The sequence below is a fragment of the Onychomys torridus genome, chromosome 4 (assembly GCF_903995425.1).
Source record: "Onychomys torridus chromosome 4, mOncTor1.1, whole genome shotgun sequence".
Taxonomy (NCBI): domain Eukaryota; kingdom Metazoa; phylum Chordata; class Mammalia; order Rodentia; family Cricetidae; genus Onychomys; species Onychomys torridus.
Window position 1 is genome coordinate 105,893,646 of NC_050446.1, and position 20,639 is coordinate 105,914,284.

General features: G+C 50.6%; 1 protein-coding gene across 8 annotated transcripts in view; it reads left to right on the top strand.

The window, feature by feature from the left end:
- The window catches only part of Smox (spermine oxidase), a 34,781-nt gene extending 14,604 nt beyond the window's left edge, over positions 1-20,177 (top strand). Inside the window, exons 1-9 of one of the 8 annotated variants that reach the window (XM_036184374.1) lie at positions 3,395-3,807; positions 5,847-6,115; positions 6,608-6,841; positions 11,434-11,660; positions 15,159-15,332; positions 15,474-16,233; positions 17,129-17,289; positions 19,264-19,353; positions 19,748-20,177. In XM_036184374.1, the coding sequence (XP_036040267.1) occupies positions 6,634-6,841; positions 11,434-11,660; positions 15,159-15,332; positions 15,474-16,233; positions 17,129-17,289; positions 19,264-19,353; positions 19,748-19,885 (1,758 nt within the window). In that variant the 5' untranslated portion in view covers positions 3,395-3,807; positions 5,847-6,115; positions 6,608-6,633 and the 3' untranslated portion in view covers positions 19,886-20,177. Of the gene's footprint in view, positions 1-1,752; positions 1,898-3,394; positions 3,808-5,824; positions 6,116-6,607; positions 6,842-11,433; positions 11,661-15,158; positions 15,333-15,473; positions 16,234-17,128; positions 17,290-18,246; positions 18,291-19,263; positions 19,354-19,747 lie in introns of those variants that run through there. The other 7 variants (XM_036184379.1, XM_036184373.1, XM_036184376.1 and 4 more) reach the window with 7 other exon arrangements.
- The last annotated feature ends 462 nt before the right edge of the window (positions 20,178-20,639 follow it).

A 20,639-nucleotide genomic window follows, 5' to 3' on the forward strand; every position in this document is an offset into this window, starting at 1 on the left:
GAGAGAGAGAGAGAGAGAGAGAGAGAGAGAGAGAGAGAGAGAGAGAGAGCGAGCGCTCTTTGCTTGGTGATCCCCCAACTAGGCTTCTTATTGGGTCTGCCCCTTCAGGACGCTATAAAGTGCCCTATGTCTGTTCTGCCTTGCAGTGTAGCAGGAAATTGTGTCTGGCCCACGGTGCTCACCCCTCTCAGTATACTGCCCACTCCTACCCACTCCTTCCATGAGAGAGGTGTGTTCAGTGTGTGTGTGTGTATGTGTGTGTGTTGCCAGTCAAGGGCTGCCAAGAGTGCTGGCTTCCCTCCTCTATTCTGAAACAGGGTCACAAGAAGCTTTTTGAAGTTGTTCTTTTCAGAACTACATTTTGAGGGAAGAGAGGTGCGTAACAAAGGCACAGTGCTTGGAGAGAAGCCAGGCACCAGGAGGAAGCTAGGGCCTTGGTTGTCATTAGGGCTGCAGCTGGTCTGGGAAATGAGGTTCCTCTACTGTTTCCCTGTTGTGGACTTGGAGTTGCCTAATGACCATTGAATGGGGGAAGGGTGGTCAGGAGAGTCAGGTTGAGGGGCTCAGAGCCAGTTGAGATTGGGCTGGGAGTCAGATTGTGGGCATTTGATTGACACCAGGGTCAAGGTTCCATTGGGTCGGGGCTATGGCTGATGCTGGGCTCTGAGCTAAGACATGGGTTCCTTTACATGCAGTGGAGCTTCGGGATCTTGGAGGGTGACTCCACCCTCTCTAACAGTCCTTTGGGGACCTTCCTCCCTTGACCTTTCTTGTGAGGTAGCACTTACAGGTGGCCACACGTCCCTCCTGGGCTTGTGTCCTTCTCCTAGCAGTCCACAAGCAGGTAGTAGACCCCTCGATTCCCGACAGAGAAGCTTGAAGACGGGCAGGTGTCCAATGGGGCTGAGCTACGTGATCCCAGGAGGTGGGAGCGTATGTGATGCTCTTGGGATGAGTTTAGAAGTGTTGGCCGAATGAGGCCTAGAGAAAGGCAGGCCCTAGCCTAGGGATTACTTAGCAAACAAGTAGGCCATGGAGTTGGACCTCTCTGTTCTGCCCACTGTGTTCACACGTCTATTCCTGCTATTCCTGTCCATTGGCCTGACCCTCCTGGTTTGGTGCTGCTGCTCAGTGTACTCATTGTGGCCTGGGCAAGAAGGCTGGGAAGGGTCTGGTTGGGAGGCTGGGGCGGCCTGCCCCAGACTGGAGGGTGGGAGGAGGCTTGCACAGACACAGAGCCTCTTTGTTTGCCAGCACAGCAAGGCAGCTGGTGTGGGATTTCTGGGAGTTGTTTTTTCTTATCCCCTTTCTTTCTTTTTTTACCTTAGAAGAATAATTGCATTGTCTAGGGGGTCTCAAGACTCCAAATCCCTCTGCAGACCTGCCGGACAGCCCAAAGATGTTCTCCTGGACCAGTCCATCCCCCCCACTCCCCCCACTTCCTTCCTTTTCCCTTTCTTCCTACTAGAAGCTTGGAAAGAGTATCCCTATAGGGAAGATGAAGCTGTTACTGCCCCAGGCCACTAGTCCTACCTGTTGGGAGAGAGTCATGAGGTTCACAGGGCTGGTTGAGGAGGGGGTGGGTACTCTGTCTCCTGCAATTGAGGGAAGGCAGCCTGAGTCCTGGGTAGATCTCGCATGAGCAAACATTGGGCAAACATCGGGCTTGAGGGAGGGGAAGGATGCTGGTTAGAAGCAATGACCTGGTTTGGAGGGCTTCAGCTGGTGTGGTCCTGGACTCTAAAGGAAGTGAAGTGAGGAGGAGACTGGTGACCTTGGAGCCTTGGCGACTCTTCTGCAGGCAGCAGATGAAGAAATCCAGACTGAGGTGATCTGAGGGAAGAGCAGCATCCCAGGCACCCTAGGGAGTAACTTGTGTTCAGAGGGCCCAGGATGGGTAGGTAGAGTGTTTTCTGTGTCTCTGAAAGGTTGGGAGGTGATTGATCGCTAGTGGAACTGTATTTTTTGTTAGTAACGATAGCTGGGGAGCAGTGGCCCGTGGATGAGTGTGGGAGGCAGAGTTGGTCCCGGTGTTGAGGAGCAAGGGGTGTCTACCCTGGCTGGGCTGTGGACCATGCTCACTTGCTGGAGAACTGCTAGTCCGGCCTGGAATCTGGCCTTGCTCAGCGACAGGGAGGCTGCAGCCTCGGTCCTGAGATACCAGGCTGTAAGAGGTCCCTAGTGAGACACTTGTGTTCTGGGAGCCATCTGATGGCTATTGTATTTAAGAGCCAGCGTGTGGGGCCTACAGTTCACAGTCGCTTTGGGAAATGATGGCACAGCTCCTGAGTCCCAGTGAGGACGGTGCGGGTTAGAACCAGAGGCTGCTATTCTGATGTTTGGCAAGGAGGAAGTTTCCCTTAGGCCATCAGGAGGGCTGGGGAAGCCCAAGGCTTTGTAGTTTGGGATTTATGTTGTGTGTGGAGGGGAGTATCTTGGAGAACTGAGGCCAGCAGGGCCAGAGGATAAAGGGCTTTCCACGTTTGGTGTGGAGTAGATACTCAAATGAGTTGCTGGATTGTATTCTCTGGTCAGATTACTGAGGTCTAGCCAGTTAGCCTTTAAAGCAGTGGTTCTCAACCTGTGGGTTGTGACCCCCAGGGTTGCCAAATGACTCTTTCACAGCGGTCATGTAAGACTATCAGAAAACACAGATATTTACATTAGAATTCATAACAGTAGTAAAATTACAGTTATGAATTAGCGACAAAAATAATTTTATGATTGGGGGTCACCACGACATGAGGAACTGTATTAAAGGGTCACAGCATTAGGGAGGTTGAGAACCACTGATTTAGAGGGTGGAGATTGAGACTGGGTACAGGTGAGACTCAAGAGGGAGGAAGCTGGAGGGTCCCTGAGAACGTTGCGGGTGGAGGCCATAGTGTTTGGGTTGTAGGAGCGATCATGGCTTATCCCAATGGATAAAGGGGGTCTTCTTCCAAGGACACCTACAGCTCTGACTCTGGGCTGTTGAGGGATGAGTCCAGGAAGATGTGTGCTGCCTTCATTGAGTTCTGGGCATTTCTGGGAGGGGCTCAGCAGGATGGTGTGGAGGTGGTGCTGGCACTGGGCAGCAGTGGGAAGCTGTGGCCTGTGGCCAGGGAAGTGGTGTCAGGAGGCCGTGGGGTATTTTGAAGGGGGGCGCTTATGCTCTGGCTGACTTGATTCCTTGAAGCTTTGGGGCTTGGCCTGCTTTGGGACATGGATGCTGGGCAGGAAGCCCTAGAACCCCCACCCCAATTTACCATGGAGGCCAGAGCAAAAAGGCAAGTATCTATTGTTCTGTGTCTCCCTCAGCTCCCTCCTCCTCCTTCACTGCCCGGCTGAGCCAGCCCTTTTCCTTCATTCCTTTATCTGTGGGCAAGTACAGGGCATTCTGTTCTCCTGTGCATGCAGATCAAGGCGAGAGAGGGACAGCAGGCATGCACCAAGGACCATTTAAATGATTCTTCCCCAATAAGATGGTGTCTGTGTCTGTCTCTCTCTGTCTCTCAAAACTACAAAACCCCCAAAAATCCCAGAGGGGAAAAATGATAGAAACTAACAGGAAACAAGACAACAGCTGCAGCCTGTTCCATTGGGCCGCCACAGCAGGCTTTCTGGATATGCCGTCTCGTCTCGTAGTTTTTAGCTGGACCTTGGTGGATGGATACAGGGTGTCAAGGGGGCCGTGATAGACGACGTTACTCTGCTTTCTGTGGCTGTGTATGTGGTGCCTTTGGCTTCTTGTGGGTGACAAGGGTGGATGGAACTGATCTGGGACAAGGCTTCTGGAAGACCACGACTGTGGGGTTATCTGTGAAGGTCAGTGGCGCATGGGACCCACGTGGGCTCAGCTTTCCTGTTCTGCTTCCACCTGATGATACCTGTGCTCGAGGTCTCTGAGATTTGGTGTTGGGGGCTGAGAACTATTTCTGTAGTCATCTTTAAGGTGGCCTGTGGTGCACTCCAGAATCCTTTCATAATATACCTACAGCACCTGATCCTTTAGACTGATGCTGACAGTCTGTGACAGCCAAATATTATTTGACTGTCACAGCAGTGTTGTGAGGGCCTGCCAGACAAGCCTAGGAGAAGAAAGGTCAGCTGGACTTCTCTGGTTTTTTGAGATGGCGCCTTAGCGATAAGCAGGACACACTCTGGTTTTTGTTTTTGTTTTTTTTGTTTTTTCAGTAATGTTTTGCCTTATAGTCCAGGCTAGCTTGAACCTCATGATATTCCTGCCTTAGCCTTCACTACTAGAATTAGAGGTGTGTGTGGCCGTAGTCCATGTGGGAACTCCAGTTTAATCCCTGTTACACCTGATCAACACAGTAGCATTTCAAGATGTGGCTCCACCAGTAAGTTTTACAAACACTGCCGCCTTCCCATCCTTGGGGTGTCCCTGGGGCAGGGGTGCCGGCAAGGGAAATCCCCACTCTTGTTCCAGAGGATGGGTTGGGGCATGCAGCGGAGGCACGTCTCACCCGATGCCAGAACATCCTGGCGTCATTACAGCTGACGCAGGCCCTCCGCAGCTCTCCGTGTATTTACTAGCTTGTCACGGCGTCGGTGGCGGTGGCTGGCAGACTTCCGGTGGCATTGCAGCTGACCCTGCCAGCGCGTGCGATCTGCCACATCCTCACCTCTAAATTTAGTGCTCAGGGACCTGGGCGAGAGCAGAAGGGAAGGGAGCGAGAGAGTCCAGCTAGCACTGCTTGGCATGTTCCCCAGAGGGTGGAGATGGAGGAGAAGGGGAAGAGGGTAAGGGAGGAGGAGGCAGGAAAGGCCTGCGCCCACCTACTGGTGGCCTCATCCTCTGGCAAAGCTAGGATTTCCTGGGAGGGAGTCTGGGCCTTGAGCGCCACCTGCCTGCAGTCTAGAAAACATGGTCTACCCTGACTTGGCCAGTCTGAGTCTGGGAGTCGGGTAGGAGGTGGGTAGGGAGGGAGCATTTCTTTCTGAGCCCAGGCATCATATGAAGTAAGTTGGGGAGAAGCAGCCTCTCAGCCTGAGCATATTTAGGAAAAACAAAACAAAACAAAACACCAAAGCATACTTACTTTGCTAAACCTCCAAGTATCCCGAAGAAAATGGAAACCTCAGCTGCAAGTTGGCATGTCTTGACATGCTATGTAACCTCCATTCAGATCAAGGCAGATCTGTTCCCTCCCTGCAGGAAGCCCACTCCTGCCCTTCTCTCTCCCTTCCCCTCTTCCTTAATCTCCGTCCTCAACAGATTGCTTGCCTCTCCCTGAACTTTATATAAATGGACCTGTACAGTATGTGCTGCTGCTGGGTATCTGGCCTCTGGCTCAGTCTTATGTCTTCTGGCCTCTGGCTCAGTCTCATGTCTGTGGAGGGCACAGCAGCTTGGTTCTGTAGTTGCTGAGTATGGCATGGGACGAGGGACTGCATAGCTTTGGGTTCTTTCTGGATTTGGTCAGTGGGATAAAGCTATACATTTCTTTGACATGTCTATGTGGTGGGATGTGCCCTGCATTTCTGGTGGATTCTTAAAAGTGGATTACTGTGTCTGGGAAAGGTCATGTTTGCTTCATGGGTGTGGGTGAAGGTTTTATTTGCTTCTTGGTTGTGGTCCAGTAGCTTTCATCCACCTGCATTTATTTCTTGCTGGGTCTTGGTACTATTAAATTCTGCAACATCTGTGACTCAAACCTTAGCCAAGACCACTGGACTCTTTAAGTCGCTTGAGTCAGGGAATGTAAGGGATGGGAAATGAGCTGAGTATCTCCTAGATGGTAGTCCTCAGATACCTCCAAACCATCCCGCTCATTCTGGGAATAGAGGATTGACTAGTGTATTCCAGCTGTGGGTCACCTCCTTTCTTCCTGCATTACCAGCTGCCCGAAGTCTGGCGTCTTTAAGTAAGCTGGCAGAGTCTAACTGTCAATTTGATGTCTGGCCGCTGGTGCTGTGGGTCATCACAGTTCACTGTTGCCTGGGTTCATTGCTGTTTTGTGGTGACTGGGAGAAAGGACCTACCCAGAATAGCAAGGCTTGTCGGACACCAGCACTTCCTAGAGGAGTGGGGAGGTGAAGACTGTCTCTCCCTCCACATCGCCACCTCACCAGGACCCAGAAGGCCAACAGAAAGGCAAGGAGGAGAAAGGTATAAGGGGATAGAGAGTGCTAGGGAAGAGCCCAGTGCTGTGCGCACATGTGTTCTGGGCTGGTATGGGTTGAGGCCTGTGTAAGTATCCCTCGTATGTGTGAGTGCCCTGATATCTGTGTGAGCAGCCTGGCGTGGGCACAAAGAGCAGCCATGTGGAGTTGAACAAATGTCCTGTCAGTCTCCTGACCTCAGCTTTTTTGGTCATCTCCTCTGGGGTCACCTCTTGTCTCCACTTTAGGACCTGTGGACAGGGAACAGGCAGAGCTGGAGAGATCTGAGGGTGGGGTTGATGGGTTCTACCTCTGGCCTGTTGGTGGGGCCTAAGACACATCTCCCTCCCTGGCTCTCATCTTTCTTTGCCCCTGCCTGTCTCCCTTTTTGTGTTTTGGGGAGGCGTCTCTTCCTGATCAGGTTTTTGGGGCAGGGGGTGCAGCTGTGACTGTCCCTTGGGTCAGGTGAGCTGACTCCCCCCCCCCCCCCTTGTCACAGGCTCCTAGAAGGTGAGTACGGACGGTATGCAAAGTTGTGAACCCAGTGGCGACAGTGCGGATGACCCTCTCAGTCGCGGTCTGCCGAGAAGGGGACAGCCTCGCGTGGTGGTGATCGGCGCCGGCTTGGCTGGCCTGGCTGCAGCTACAGCACTTCTCAAGCAGGGCTTCACCGATGTCACCGTGCTTGAGGCTTCCAGACACATTGGGGGCCGTGTACAGAGCGTGAGACTTGGTAAGCAACACTCCGGCCCAGCCACCTCTCTAGGCCACCCTTTGTCCCCCAGTACCCTGGTCCTGCCTGAAGTCTTCCGAATTCGGTCTTGGGATACATGTTTGGTCATTCAACCTGTGTGGGTGTTTTCCAGAGGCTTCCTTTGCCCCTTGCACTGACACTCCATTTCTGGAGAACGCTGGCTTGGGGTGGACAGTGTTTGTTGGGGAGGACATACCCAGAGTCAAACTGTCTGAGAACTGTAGGGACTCATTTCTAATGTCACAGGAGGGAAATGGTGTAATTTCTGATTAGTCATTAGCTTTTAGTGTGAATTAGTGTATCATGATGGAGGTTCAGGCAACAGGAACTAAGGCTGGGAGAGGGAAGCAGGGTTTAGGCTTCCTTGTGGGTGATGTGTGGTCTTGGGATTGTCTCGATCTAGGTTGCAAATAATGAGGACCCTGGAGAAAGCAGCCAGATAAGAGACATGCTCCTGGGGTAGGGAACCGTTGCCAGGGTTCTAGAGAGTAGAGATAGTTCCTGAAATGGAGCTGCTAATCAGGGCTTCCACAGCCACAGCCTGTGTGGGGTGTTTTGGCCAGTGGTGGGTTGAGTGGGTTGAGACTGTGATGATGACCCAGTGAGACCACATGCAGTGACCTGGAGTATGTGAGTGACGTGGACACGCTAGATGTGTGTGTGTGTGTGTGTGTGTGTGTGTGTGTGTGTGTGTGTGTGTGCGCGCGAGCGCTCGCAGAGGCTAAAGGCTGACATTGGGCATCTCCGTCAATTGTTTTCTGAACAGATAGGGTCTCTGTTCTCACTGAACCTGGAACTCAATTACTCTGCTAGGCTGACTGGCCAGTAGGCCCTAAGGGTCCTCCCGTTTCTGCCAATCCCAGGTGTGCAACACCTTGCCTGGATTTTTGACATGGATTTGGGGGATCTAACTGAGGTCCTCAGGTTTTGTGGCAAGCCCTTTACTCACCAAGCCCTGCCCTCAGCTTTATCTTCTGTGTCGAGACAGGGTTTCATTCTGCAGTTCTCTGCCTCCTAAGTACTGAAGTCACACCTCTGGAGGGGTTTGTGTTTGCCACACAGAGCCTACGGAGTTACTTCTTTAGATAGGTGGTCAGGCTGGGACTCAAGGGACATCAAGACACCCTTGGGCCTTTTCTTCTCTTGTAGAGCTATGGAGCACATTAAGAGTTTTCCCCTAGAGCCATTCCTGGAAGGCATATATGAGGTTTTGTTTCCCCCTTTCATGCACAAACTAGATTGTCTCTTGGCAGTAAGAATGAAGTGCCATCCAAGCGCTCATAAAGCTGGGGCAGCCGGGGAGCCTCAGTGTTCTTTGCTCACTGTTGACTGGCTGGCAGCCTCAGGGCAGTTCCATTTATGATTCTTTGGGTGTGTTCAGAGTCTGATATAGAAACAGAAGATGGGGAGATAGGTGGCCAAGTCCTGGAGGCAGCTGACAACAGAAACCACTCAGGGAAGGCCTGGGCTGGCAGAAGGCTAGATGGGAAGGTTTGCTGGGCAGAGACGAAAGGGGGCACAGGTTGTGTGGAATGAGGAATGTGAAGGAGATAGGGGAGAGCATGCTGCACAGGGTGTCTGTGTTGTGTGCAGGTAGGCAGGCCCGAGAGCCCAGTGTGTAGTTTGACGTGCTGCACTATAGCATAGTGGCCATGTGCCTGTCAGTAGTGAGAACGGGTCTACAGCCAGAGGCTCTGAGGACACCACATGCTACGAGGTGAGTAGGCATGGGACGGCACCCGGTGCCCTTTGGAAGTACGGATGTGGCAGAGATGGAGTATAAGTGGAAGGGGCATCCTCAGTGGTGACCTTTTTCTGGTCCTCCCAGCTCCTGGCAAACCCTGATCTCACCCTGCTCCTCACCTCTTTTCATGTTTGATGAACATCTAGAGACGGGAAAGGCATCTCCTTGTTCTGACCTGCCCAGTCTCTGTGTGGTTTGGAGTTCCCTACTGTGTGTGTCGGGGCGGGGGTTGGGGGGCTTCAGTTCCTCCTTCAATTGCTGTTTCCCCCTCTCTGAACTTCTGCACTGCTGGCTATGAAGCCTCTGGGAAAGGGAGACTGCTGTGTCCAGGCACATCCACTGCCGAGCCCACCAGGCGCCAGCAGTAGCTCTGACCCCATGGTCACACAACAGGGTCTTGGTTAGTCTCAGTGGGTCACAAAACAAAATGAGTAGCCATGAATGTGAGAGAGGAGTTTGTGAGGAGGGGAGAGTGGTTGGTACTGCAATGTGTACATGTGCAGGACTGTCTAAAAACAAATTTAATTATTAATAATACTGACAACAACAAAAATATCACTGTTCTCCCTGTGCTCCTTTTGGGAGCTCAAACTAGAACAGACACTTTGGGGGCTCCAAAGCCTGAGGCTCTTGAGGTGCCCTCAGTGGCCAACAAGCAGCTTCTGTAGGCAAGATCCTGGATTTTCAGTGTTTGGTGGCCTTCAGTTTGCCAACTTTCCTACACCAGGGGGCTGGTGCATGCCTGCCTCTTTCAGAGACACCAGACTGTTCTCACCCTGCTAGCTGCAGCATGGGGTTGTGCTTTTTCTTGTTTTAGGCACATTCATGTTACAGTGTTATTTTTAGTAACTGATGGTTTAATTAGAAACATCCCAAGAAAGGGAAGGCATGCAAATAAGGAGCGCATGCCCAGTTCTTGGGGTGAGGGACAGTGCTGCCATCTTTAGACTGAATCAGAACAAGTGACCTCAGATGAAACAGCTTAACACGTCTTTTCATTTACTTACAATCTGTAGGTTGGAAGTGTGGGCAGGACTCAGGCAGGTGGGATCTTTTTCTGGCTTTGCCTTGATTCCTGCATGCCCACAGTCAGTTGGTTAGGATCTCTAAGATGTTTGGTAGGGGGTGGAGGCTTTGTTTGGTCTGGGCTTACGTTCCTAGCAAGGTGGGCCTGTGTTTTTTCCCTAGTTGTCACTTTTAGAGGCTGAGGGTAGAAGCCGGTGCTGCCTAGTTTTATGTCAACTTGACACAAGCTGGAGTCATTTTGGAAGAGGGAACCTCAATTTTGAAACTAGCCCCACCCCACCAAATTGGCCTGTGGTGCATCTTCTTGATTGATGATTGACGTGGAAGGGCCCAGTTCCCTGTAGGTGATGCCACCCCGAGCAGGTGGTCCTGGGCTCTATAAGAAAGCAGACTGAGCAAGCCCTGTGGAACAAGCCAGTAAATAGCACCCTCCATGGCCTTGGCATCAGCTCCTGCCTCCAAGTTCCTGCCCAGCTTGAGTTCCTGCCCTGACTTCCCTCAGTGATGGACTGTGAGGTGGAAGTGTAGGCTGAAACAACCCTTTGCTCTCTGGGTTGCTTTTGGTAATGGTGTTCTCTATGACAGCGATAGAAAGACTAATTAAGACAGGCCCCTTGAGGCCTTGGCCCCAAACTGCCATTATTATGATTATTTTTAATTTAAAAACCACATTCTGCTAATCAGAGCATGTCACAAGTCTAACCCAAATTCAAGAGGTAGACCCTGCCTGCTTCTGGGGGGTTGGATGGGAAGGCATGCACATCATTTTGTTAAGGGGAGGGCGTGCACAAGGGTGGGAGAAATTACTGTTATCTTGACAGGAAATTGACCGTTCAGATCTTGAGCCTGGCCTGTAGGAACAAACATCACAAGTTGTTTCTCTGTGCCCTCTGCTCCTTTTTGTTGTTTTTTTTTTTTTTTAAGACATGGTTTCTCTGTGTAGCTTTGCGCCTTTCCTGAAACTCGCTTTGGAGACCAGGCTGGCCTCGAACTCACAGAGATCCGCCTGGCTCTGCCTCCTGCGTGCTGGGATTAAAGGCATGTGCCACTAATGCCCAGCCTCCCTCTGCTCCATTGTAACCTCTCTGGAAGCTAGGCGGGGAACACTGCCTCACGGCTTTGAGGCATCTGAAGAGGAAAGTGAAGCTCAGGACAGGCAGCTCACCTCAGATCTGCTGTTTGGCTGGGGATGAGGAGGTAGGATGGGTTCCTAGACCTCTTACATCTTGGACCCAGGAGTACTCTTCAAATCTCCTCGACAGAATCTCAGGGTCTGCCCCACTGTGTGAGGATTTCAGGGCTTAACCTTCTCTGGAGCTCTGGTTTGTACTCCTCAACCCTGGGAAAAATGTTCTCAGTTGGAGTTGTCCTCTCTTTTCTGTCCTAAAAGTTTTGGAAGGGGGCCGTCTTCTGTCTGAGAGAAGGGCTTAGACTCCAGCGCCATGGAGCTAGAATAATGTTGGGAGATACCACAGTATTCCTCTTGAGTGGGCGGGGTCCAGGGGTCTGGCATGTAGTATTGTCTTGGGAGAAGGTGAGATTAGGAGAAGCTTCGAATGGATGGCATGAGGTGACATTGGGGCGCACCCAAGAGTCACTCTGGGCAGTGCCTCTCCCTGCTGGCCACCTCATCCGCTGTCACATCATGTTCCTCTATAGGCTTTAGCTGTTTCTCGGAGTGAGCTCCCAAACCCCTTCCTGCCCTGTTGAGTGTTTGTGGGTGTGTTTACGGGAAGGAAGGGAAGCCATCCTGTACCTCTTTCGAGAAACCTCTACTCTAAGGGTCTGTTGTCACCACCAGGACACGCCACCTTTGAGCTGGGAGCCACCTGGATCCATGGGTCCCATGGGAATCCTATCTACCATCTAGCAGAAGCCAATGGCCTTTTGGAAGAGACAACAGATGGGGAGCGCAGCGTGGGCCGCATCAGCCTCTACTCCAAGAATGGCGTGGCCTGCTACCTTACCAACCGTGGCCGCCGGATCCCGAAGGATGTGGTTGAGGAATTCAGCGATTTATACAACGAGGTAAGAGGAACATCGGGATGTTTGGGGAAACAACAGACGTGCTGAGCTAGGCAAGATACTGATAGATTTTTCTCAAAGAGCCCTTGAATGTCATTTGTTCAACTTTACTAGGTGTTTGGGTTGTGACAATTGTTACTATGGTTTTTTATGGATCTCAGCATTTTTAAAAAGCATTTTCTAGTTGTTCCTGATGTATAGCAGTAGAACTGATTTTAGTGCATTGATCTTAATTCCCTGATGATTATTATTTTAATTCAAATAACATATCTATTAGTATTATAATTAGTATTCTAATAATATTTTTGGAATTATATGTAACCAGCATTATTCAGGAGAACTTTTTGCACTGATGAAAATGTTTTAGACCTGTGCTATCCAGTGTGGTAGATTCTAGCTACTTGTGGCTTTTAAGTAGTTGAAATGTAGTTGAATGAAACTATGCAGGAACTAATACTAAATTCCGAATCGCTACAGGTATCTAGTGGTTAATATATTAAGAGTCCAGCCTCAGAGTATTTCTTATTCTTATGACAATGGTTAGTGTCACAATCCAGTATTAGAAGTAGCAATACTGTACATTATTATTGAAGCATCCAAGCTTTAAAACACCATCATTGTTCTTGGCGTTACCCAGCAGTGCTGTAAACTGCACTGGATAAATGTGGTAAATACATTATTATCTCCTTACTGTGATGTCACGAGCGCACTCTAGGTCAGCACGTGGACCACTAAGTACTTAGTGTCCACTTGCCAGGCTCTTGCTCTGTGGAGGGTGTTCACTCCCTGTTTTGTGTGTGTGTGAGTGCAGCACCATAGTTTATTTTCACTCACATACAAAGTGTAGTCTTACTAATGATCAGATAGTAACCGCTGTTCTTCAGAGTAGCCTTTGCTGGCCCACACACTGATTCTTGGCCATTGTAAGTGCTTTAAGCATGAATACTTAGGTTTTTATTTTTCATTTTTTAGATAGATCTCATATAATTTAGCCTGGCCTTAAACTTGCTATGTAGCTAAGGCTGGCCTTGGGGTCCTGATTCTTTTTCTCCCACCTTCCAAGTACTGGGGTTACAGATGTGTGCCACCATGCCTGGCAATGAGGATACTCTGAGAATGACCCTCAGGGTCATGACTTGTTCTCCTTCCTGTTGGTCAGTTTCACTTTTGAAAGTCAAGAATGGGGGCTGTGGGAAACAAAATGGATATGGTGGTTATCAAACTGCAGTGCTGCTTAGGTCTGAAGGAAGGTATAGGTCAGGATTTCCTTGTGTGACTGTTAGTCAATGCTGGCGACCTTTCTGAACAAAGCATGTGACACTGCCCGAGGCAGCTTTATAATAAGTGTTTCCAACAATGATGACTCTGAAGGGCCATTCTTATGGGTACATTTAAATGTGTGTGTGTGTGTGTGTGTGTGTGTGTGTGTGTAGGTCAGAGGTCAGTGTTGTTGGGTGTCTTCCTCTAGTGCTGTCTACTGTACATTCTGAGACAGTCCCTCAGTGAACTTGAAGCTGGTTCAGCTGGAACAGCTGGCTGGTGAACCTCCAGGGTCTGCCTGACTAACCTGTCAGGGCTAGGTTTGTAGATGCATGCTGGGGATTTGAACTCGGTTCCTCATGCTTAAGCAGCAAGCACTTTACTCACTGAGCCATCTCCCCAGCCCTGGTTTTTTTTTTTTTTTTTTTTTTTTTTTTTCCTTTCTCAGTGCTGGGGATTGAGCCCAGGGTCTTATCTGTGATAGGCAAGTACTGTCCCGCTGAGCTCTTTCCCCAGCCTTAGATGTAGACTGTTGAGCACTTAAGTTATGGGACCTCTCAGACCCCAAATTTTCTCATCTGTAAAATGTACGTGTTTGTACCTCCTTCCCAACGTTACAGGGATTGTAATCCAATGAAAAGGATTTAAGAAGAATTGGTGTAGTGGTCACAGGGCTGTCCCCCATACCCTCCTTTCATGTGTGGGAGGATAGTGTACCCACATAGTAGACCTATGGCCTAGTTGGTGATAGCTGCATTTGTTAGTCCTCAGCTGGACTTTATGGTCTCCAGTGACCGTGAACTGAATAGTAGTTACCATGTTGCTTATCTTTTAGGAGAAAACTGTGGGAGGAGAAGGAGAGTCCCCAGCTTGAGTTCTTGGCAGTGATCCTGCAGAAGTAATGAGCTGAGGCTCCAGCTGCTGCTGGCCACCCAGCATCGTGTGGTTATAGGCAGGACAAGTGAACAGTCTCTCTCATGCTCTTCTTTGTAATTTATGCTGCAGAGGCATCCTTATGCGCCTGTCTCGTGTGGAGGCTTTCACAGTAGTGATTGGAGGGTACCCTGCTGCCCCCTCCACTGCAGTGTAGAGCAGACGTCTTTCCCATGAATGCATTCTGGCCAAATCCAGATGCTCTTTAAGGAGGAAGATAACCACTAATCAGCCTGGCCACAGGAGTCACAGCTGAGAAGCCTGCATTTGCTATAGCCCCAGAAATGCCAGCGGTGGGTGGGAATCATGCTGCTCTCTTTCTCACAGTGTTTCAGGGACCCAGGGCCTTGGCATGTGTCTGCTTCTCTGCCTTGGCCTCTACCTCCCTTTCCAAGGCCATTTATTTCTTACAATGTTCTCCTGGTTGCCTCTTCACCAAACTAAGCCATTGCAGGTTTCTTGACGGCCCCACCCTCCATCTTTGTACAGTTCCTCTGTAACCATCTCCTCTCATTGCCAGTGTTGTGTCTCCTAGCGCATCTGGCTTGCCTGGGTTAACCTCACCACCCCCTGGGTTCTTCGCTATCATAGTGTCATTACATCTTGGGTGTGGAGCCCACAAATGCATGCTGAGTGAATGCTGGGGCTGTCTAGGGGTATTCTTGCTCAGTGTTTGAGGGGGTGGGAGTGGGGGACAGACTGTCAGGGAAGGAAGGCAGAAGGACCTTGTTTCAAGGGACTGATGGTCACTGTGGATAAGGAGTGGGTGGGTGTGATGGCTGAAAATCTGCTCAGTGGTCTCCGTTTCTTGGCCTGCTGGGGCCTCCCAGAGATGCTCCCTTCTGTGTGCTCTTCCCTCTTCCTTCCATGAACTTCAGACAAATGACAGGGCTCGCAGGGAGCTGAGTAGTGCAAGGAGGAAGGAGGATATCTATGGGGGGGGGGAGCTTCCTACAGCTGGGTCTTAGCAAAGGTGAATGTGTGCAGACCAGATTCTCCGGGGAAGTGTGGGGCCCTTGTGGGCATGTACAGAGCCCACGAAGAGGCAGCTCCTTCCCCCGGCTTCTACAGTTGGAGATGATTGTGGTTTGCTCTAGGAAGTTGTCCTAAGAAAGCTTTAGGTCCATTGCACCTCTCTTACAGTCTCGGAGGTGAGGAGCTGGCTGACCAGGGCAGGTGCCCTGCTCAATTTCATGCAGAAGTCACAGTTGCACAGGGACACCTGGGAGCAGGTGGCTTTCTAGTTGGGCCCTCTGTTTGCTGCGGATGGTGATACGAGTGCTCAGTCTCCAGGGGTCTCTCTGGCAGGTCTATAACTTGACCCAGGAGTTTTTCCGGCATGGTAAACCAGTCAATGCTGAGAGTCAGAACAGCGTCGGGGTGTTCACCCGGGAGAAGGTGCGCAATCGCATCAGGGATGACCCTGACGACACAGAGGCCACCAAGCGCCTGAAGCTCGCCATGATCCAGCAGTACCTGAAGGTATCTTTGCTGTGGAGTGTAGATGCAGGGTAATAAAGACCAGTTCTGGGGGAGTCTGGGTCCTGAGGGACGCGCTGCTCTGACCTGTTGTTCCTTCTCTGGCCCTGCTGTCACCTGTCTTCTCTCTGGGTCTTCCCCCAGGTGGAGAGCTGCGAGAGCAGTTCTCACAGCATAGATGAGGTGTCCCTGAGCGCCTTTGGGGAATGGACGGAGATCCCTGGCGCCCATCACATCATCCCCTCGGGCTTCATGCGAGTTGTGGAGCTGCTGGCTGAGGGCATTCCCCCACATGTCATCCAGCTGGGGAAACCCGTCCGGTGCATCCACTGGGACCAGGCCTCAGCTCGCCCCCGGGGTCCTGAGATTGAGCCCTGTGGTGAGGGTGACCACAATCACGACACTGGGGAGGGTGGCCAGCGTGGAGAGAGTCCCCAGCAGGGGAGGTGGGATGAGGATGAGCAGTGGCCGGTAGTCGTGGAGTGCGAGGATTGTGAGGTGATCCCAGCGGACCATGTGATTGTGACCGTTTCGCTGGGTGTGCTCAAGAGGCAGTACACCAGTTTCTTTAGGCCATGCCTGCCCACGGAGAAGGTGGCTGCCATCCACCGCCTGGGCATTGGTACCACCGACAAGATCTTCCTTGAATTCGAGGAGCCCTTCTGGGGCCCTGAGTGCAACAGCCTGCAGTTTGTGTGGGAAGATGAGGCAGAGAGCTGCACCCTCACCTACCCACCTGAGCTCTGGTACCGCAAGATCTGTGGCTTCGATGTCCTGTACCCGCCAGAGCGCTATGGCCACGTGCTGAGCGGCTGGATCTGCGGGGAGGAGGCTCTCGTCATGGAGAGGTGCAATGATGAAGCCGTGGCCGAGATCTGCACTGAGATGCTACGACAGTTCACGGGTAGGCCCTGTGCCCATGCTGCTCCCTGGGGCCTGGCTGCTCTCTCAGCTCTGTAGCAGTCCTAAATCTTTAAGACCTTGGCACTGAGGTGGTTGTCCTACCGGGAGAGCCCCTGCAGGGAGCCATGTTCAGCCTGTCACCTCAGTTGATGACATTTTGAATGACTCAAAATGATGGCTCTTTGCACTAAGGACTTCATGGTAAAAAGGACTCCAGTGTCACCATCAGCATGAGCTGGCCATTTTCTGTTGCATGGTATCTCATAGCTCATTCAGAGGTAGATTTGTTTTACTCCAATAGAGTGAATTTTTTTTTTTTTTTTTTTTTTAAAGACAGGGTTTCATTGTGGAGCCCAGGCTGGCCTGGAACTCACTGGGCTGCAGCTAATTGGACTTTGAACTCAAGATCCCCCGTCTCGGCCTTCTAGTGTTGGGACTCAGGCATAGGCTATCATACCCAGCATCTTTGATTTTTAGTTGGTTATTTTCTGCCCACTATTGCAGGAGAACTTCCCAGGAGCCCAAGATATTAGAAAAGAAAACACGATTATCTGAAATTGTTTTAAATGCTGTTGGGAATCAATCCTAGGGCCTCATGAGTGCTAGCCATGATATCTACCCCTGAAGCACCTCCCCACCTCCAATAATTCTTTAAAGTAGGAAAATCAAGGCCTTGAGATAAGTAATGTTTGTTTTCTGGGGTTCATCAGGAAGTGGTGAGTGGGAATACAGCTTGAGCCCAGCCCCCCTCATTTCTCTCAATCTTTTATGCCTACCTCCTGGCTGCCTGACTCTCCTGGAGCCCAGGAGGTAGGTAGATTGTCTGTCTTGGGGTGCCTTCCATATGTAGCCATTTCTTATGCTTTCTTGTCCTGGTTCTTCTGACTTCCCGACAGGGAACCCCAATATACCAAAACCTCGGCGAATCCTGCGCTCAGCCTGGGGCAGCAACCCATACTTCCGAGGTTCCTATTCATACACACAGGTGGGCTCCAGTGGGGCAGATGTGGAGAAGCTGGCCAAGCCCCTCCCCTACACAGAGAGCTCCAAGACAGCGGTGAGTGGGCTGTGAGTGGTGAGGATGGGCCTTGGAGGGGGCATTTGGCGTGTGTCTGGTCCAGGAGAGAAGGCTTGGGGTAGTGTTCACTGAGGGTGAAGAGCGATGGGGGTGAATCCCATCGTGAAAGTGAAAACAAGACAACACTTAACATCTGGAAGAAAACGTTAGAATCACATAGAAATTTAACATTTCCTTGAGCTCCTGAAGCATTTTGAATCATTGCTCCCTGTGCTGGACAGTAGGCCTTCAGCCACAGTTAGATTGAATCAGTTAAATAGAATTTAAATTAATGAATTAAAGTTTTAGTTCCTTGGTTGTACAACTTACATTTCAAGTTCAACAGCCTCATGTGCCTAATTGTTCCTATATTGGGTTATGTAGTACAAATGGTCCATTGGACAGCAATATAATTATTTCCCCAATATGTTTAGAGAACAAAATTGGGGTTGTAGCTCAGCTGGTAGAGTACTTGCCTGGCATGCCTGAAGCCCTGGGTACAATCCTCAGCACCTCAGAAACCCTGTGTAGTGGTACATCCCTACAGTTCTGTAGCACTGCAGAGGCAGAGTGGGGGAGCTCAGGAGCTTGAAGTTATCCTTGGCTATATAGTTCAAGGTGAGGCTGAGATACCTAGACCCTGTCTTAAAGCACAGTAAAAATTGGGTAAGGGAACTCACTGCTAAGCCTGATGGCTGACTTCAGTTCAATCCCTAGAGGTCATGTAAAAGATCAGGAGAGAATTGATTCCTGCATGTTGTCCCGATTTCCATTCTAACATGGTGGTTCATGCATGCGCTCGTGAACACACACACACACACACACACACACACACACACACACACACACACACATTATGTTAAAAACTGAGAGAAATATGCTCCCAATAGTAAATTTTGTCCACTAAGTGTGAACGAACATACATTAAATGTTAAAATGCAACAATTATATTTAAAGGAATTCTTTGGAGTCACTGATGAAGGAGATTTCTGTCAACTAAGGTATGTCTGTCTAGCTTTACTCAGAGTGGGTGTCTTCCTACAAAGGAGACCCCTGGTTGTAACAGAAGCAAAGCAGAGCAGAAATAATCAACAGCGATCTGCAGGATAGTGGGAGGACCAAATATTGTTAACACCTGCCTTCTGTGCTCAGTCACTGTGTGGTCCAAGAGGGCTGTGAGAACAATGGCTCTTATGTGCTGATAGCAGGAAGAAAAGCACATGGACCAGAAAGGGATTCCTTGGAGCTGAGACAGCAGTACACCTGAAGCCTGTTATCTAGAACCTAGACACATGATTACACATTGCTGACAGAGAGGCCGAGCCATGTCATTTATGTTTTGAATGACTTTGGAAGGACTTGAGCTGGAAGTGGTGGTGCACACCTTTAATCCCAGCACTCAGGAGGTAGAGGCAGGTGGATCTCTGTGAGTTCCAGGCCAGTCAGGCTACATATTTTGAGACCCTGTCTCAAAACAAAAACAAACAGTTACAAGAAGAGCCAGGGCTTAACTAAGGAGGGAAGGGAATAGTGGGTGAGTGTGGGAGTGGGCAGCTTGTGCTTGGCCACAGCCCCATCCCTCTTTCTGATTAACGACCTCCCCGAGCTCCTTATTGGTGGGTGCAGCTCACCTGGGAGCTGTGAGGGACACGTGCTCTTAGTATAGACTCAGAGTCAACATTGCATTCTTAGAGAAAGCCCCTGCTTGGGTTTGGTGTGCAGGAAGCTGAACCGTCCTTGGACTCACCAAGGCACCTGCTTTCTAAGTGTGGTGACTTTCCCTCTGGCTGAACCCCTTTGCCTCTTTACTCACCCTCATCCTTTGAGACGCAGTGCAAAGGCCCTGCCCTCCAGGAAGCTCTGGGATCTCCCAGATGTGACCCTCTTCTCTGGGCCTTCAGCGCCTCACCCAAACACCATCATCACATACGACACTGTTGAGTAACTGGGTTTCATGTCTGGCTTCCCCACCAGCATGGAAGCTCCACAAAGCAGCATCCTGGTCACCTTTTATCATCCAAGTGCCCAGAACAGTCCCTGGACCCCAGTAGGGGCTCCATAAAGGTTTGTTAAGTTACCACCTCACTTTGTCTACACTCTTCCAGATTCTCAGTGCTCACACTCATAGTTTCACTAAATCTTTACAGCCGGCCTCAGGAGTAGGTGGTATAAATCTATCTGGCTGATAAGAAAATAAAGGCTTAGGAGGGCTAGACTATTATTAAGAGGTGAATGGAGCCTTTGGGACCGTAAAGCCAGGACTTGTAACAACCTTGGGACAGAAGGAACTGAGGCATGATGTACAGGGAAGGGATGGGAAGGGGGCCAGGTAGGTGGGTGGGACAGAGCCTGCATCCCGCTCCTGGTGTCTGCCGTGTAGGAATCGGGTTCCAGGGCAGACAGGGAGCCCACCACCCCTGCGGCTTCTGCACCCTCACTTCCACTTCCTCCCCCTTAGCCCATGCAGGTGCTGTTCTCCGGGGAGGCCACACACCGCAAGTACTACTCCACCACCCATGGTGCTCTGCTCTCTGGCCAGCGCGAGGCGGCTCGTCTCATTGACATGTACCGAGACCTCTTCCAGCAGGGGCCCTGAGGGTGTCCTCACTGCCAAATGTGTTCCTTAAAGACCCACTAACTCGTGACTGCTGGTCCGTTCCCTCGCCCATGTACTTGTAATTTCCTGATTGTCTGTAGAATGGAATTTTATCTTTTGTAGTGGACACTGGGCTGGCTTCAGACCTGGCCCTACAGCTTTTCTTTGTCTCCAGGCTGGGTTATGACCAGGTGGGATTTGGCTTCCTGCTTCCCCCCTCCCTCCATGTTATTGCAAGTGCCTTCAATACTTTGCATTTTGGGATAATAAAAGAAGTGACCCTTCCCATGCTCCTGGCCTCACGTCTCAGTTCATAGCCTCTGTGTGTGCATTTGTTTAATCACATCTCTGACTAGGGGTTGGTGCGAGAATTGTGACGGTGTTTTGAAAGAGAAGGTGCTTAAGTTTACCGAGATATCCCTTTACAGACCCTTCTGTCTATGCCTGCTCAGTGAGTTCCCCTGGAATATGTACTTCTCTCTGCCCGGGGCCCACTCCCTTAGGATGGGCCTGGTTCTGCCCACTTGCCCTTCTTGAAGCTTGGTTGGATGACAGGTTGTGTTGAATGAAGGTAAATTCTATGGCCAGATACCCCAATTTTGGCTCCATGCCAGAGTCTGATGAGTTCACTGCTGGCCACAGGGCAGTGAGTCTGAGTTAAACTAACAATATGTGTTGGATGTCTTACACAACAGAACTTAAACAGTGTCACGAGGGCTCTCCTTTGATCACTGCTGGCTGCCTTCTCTGTGGC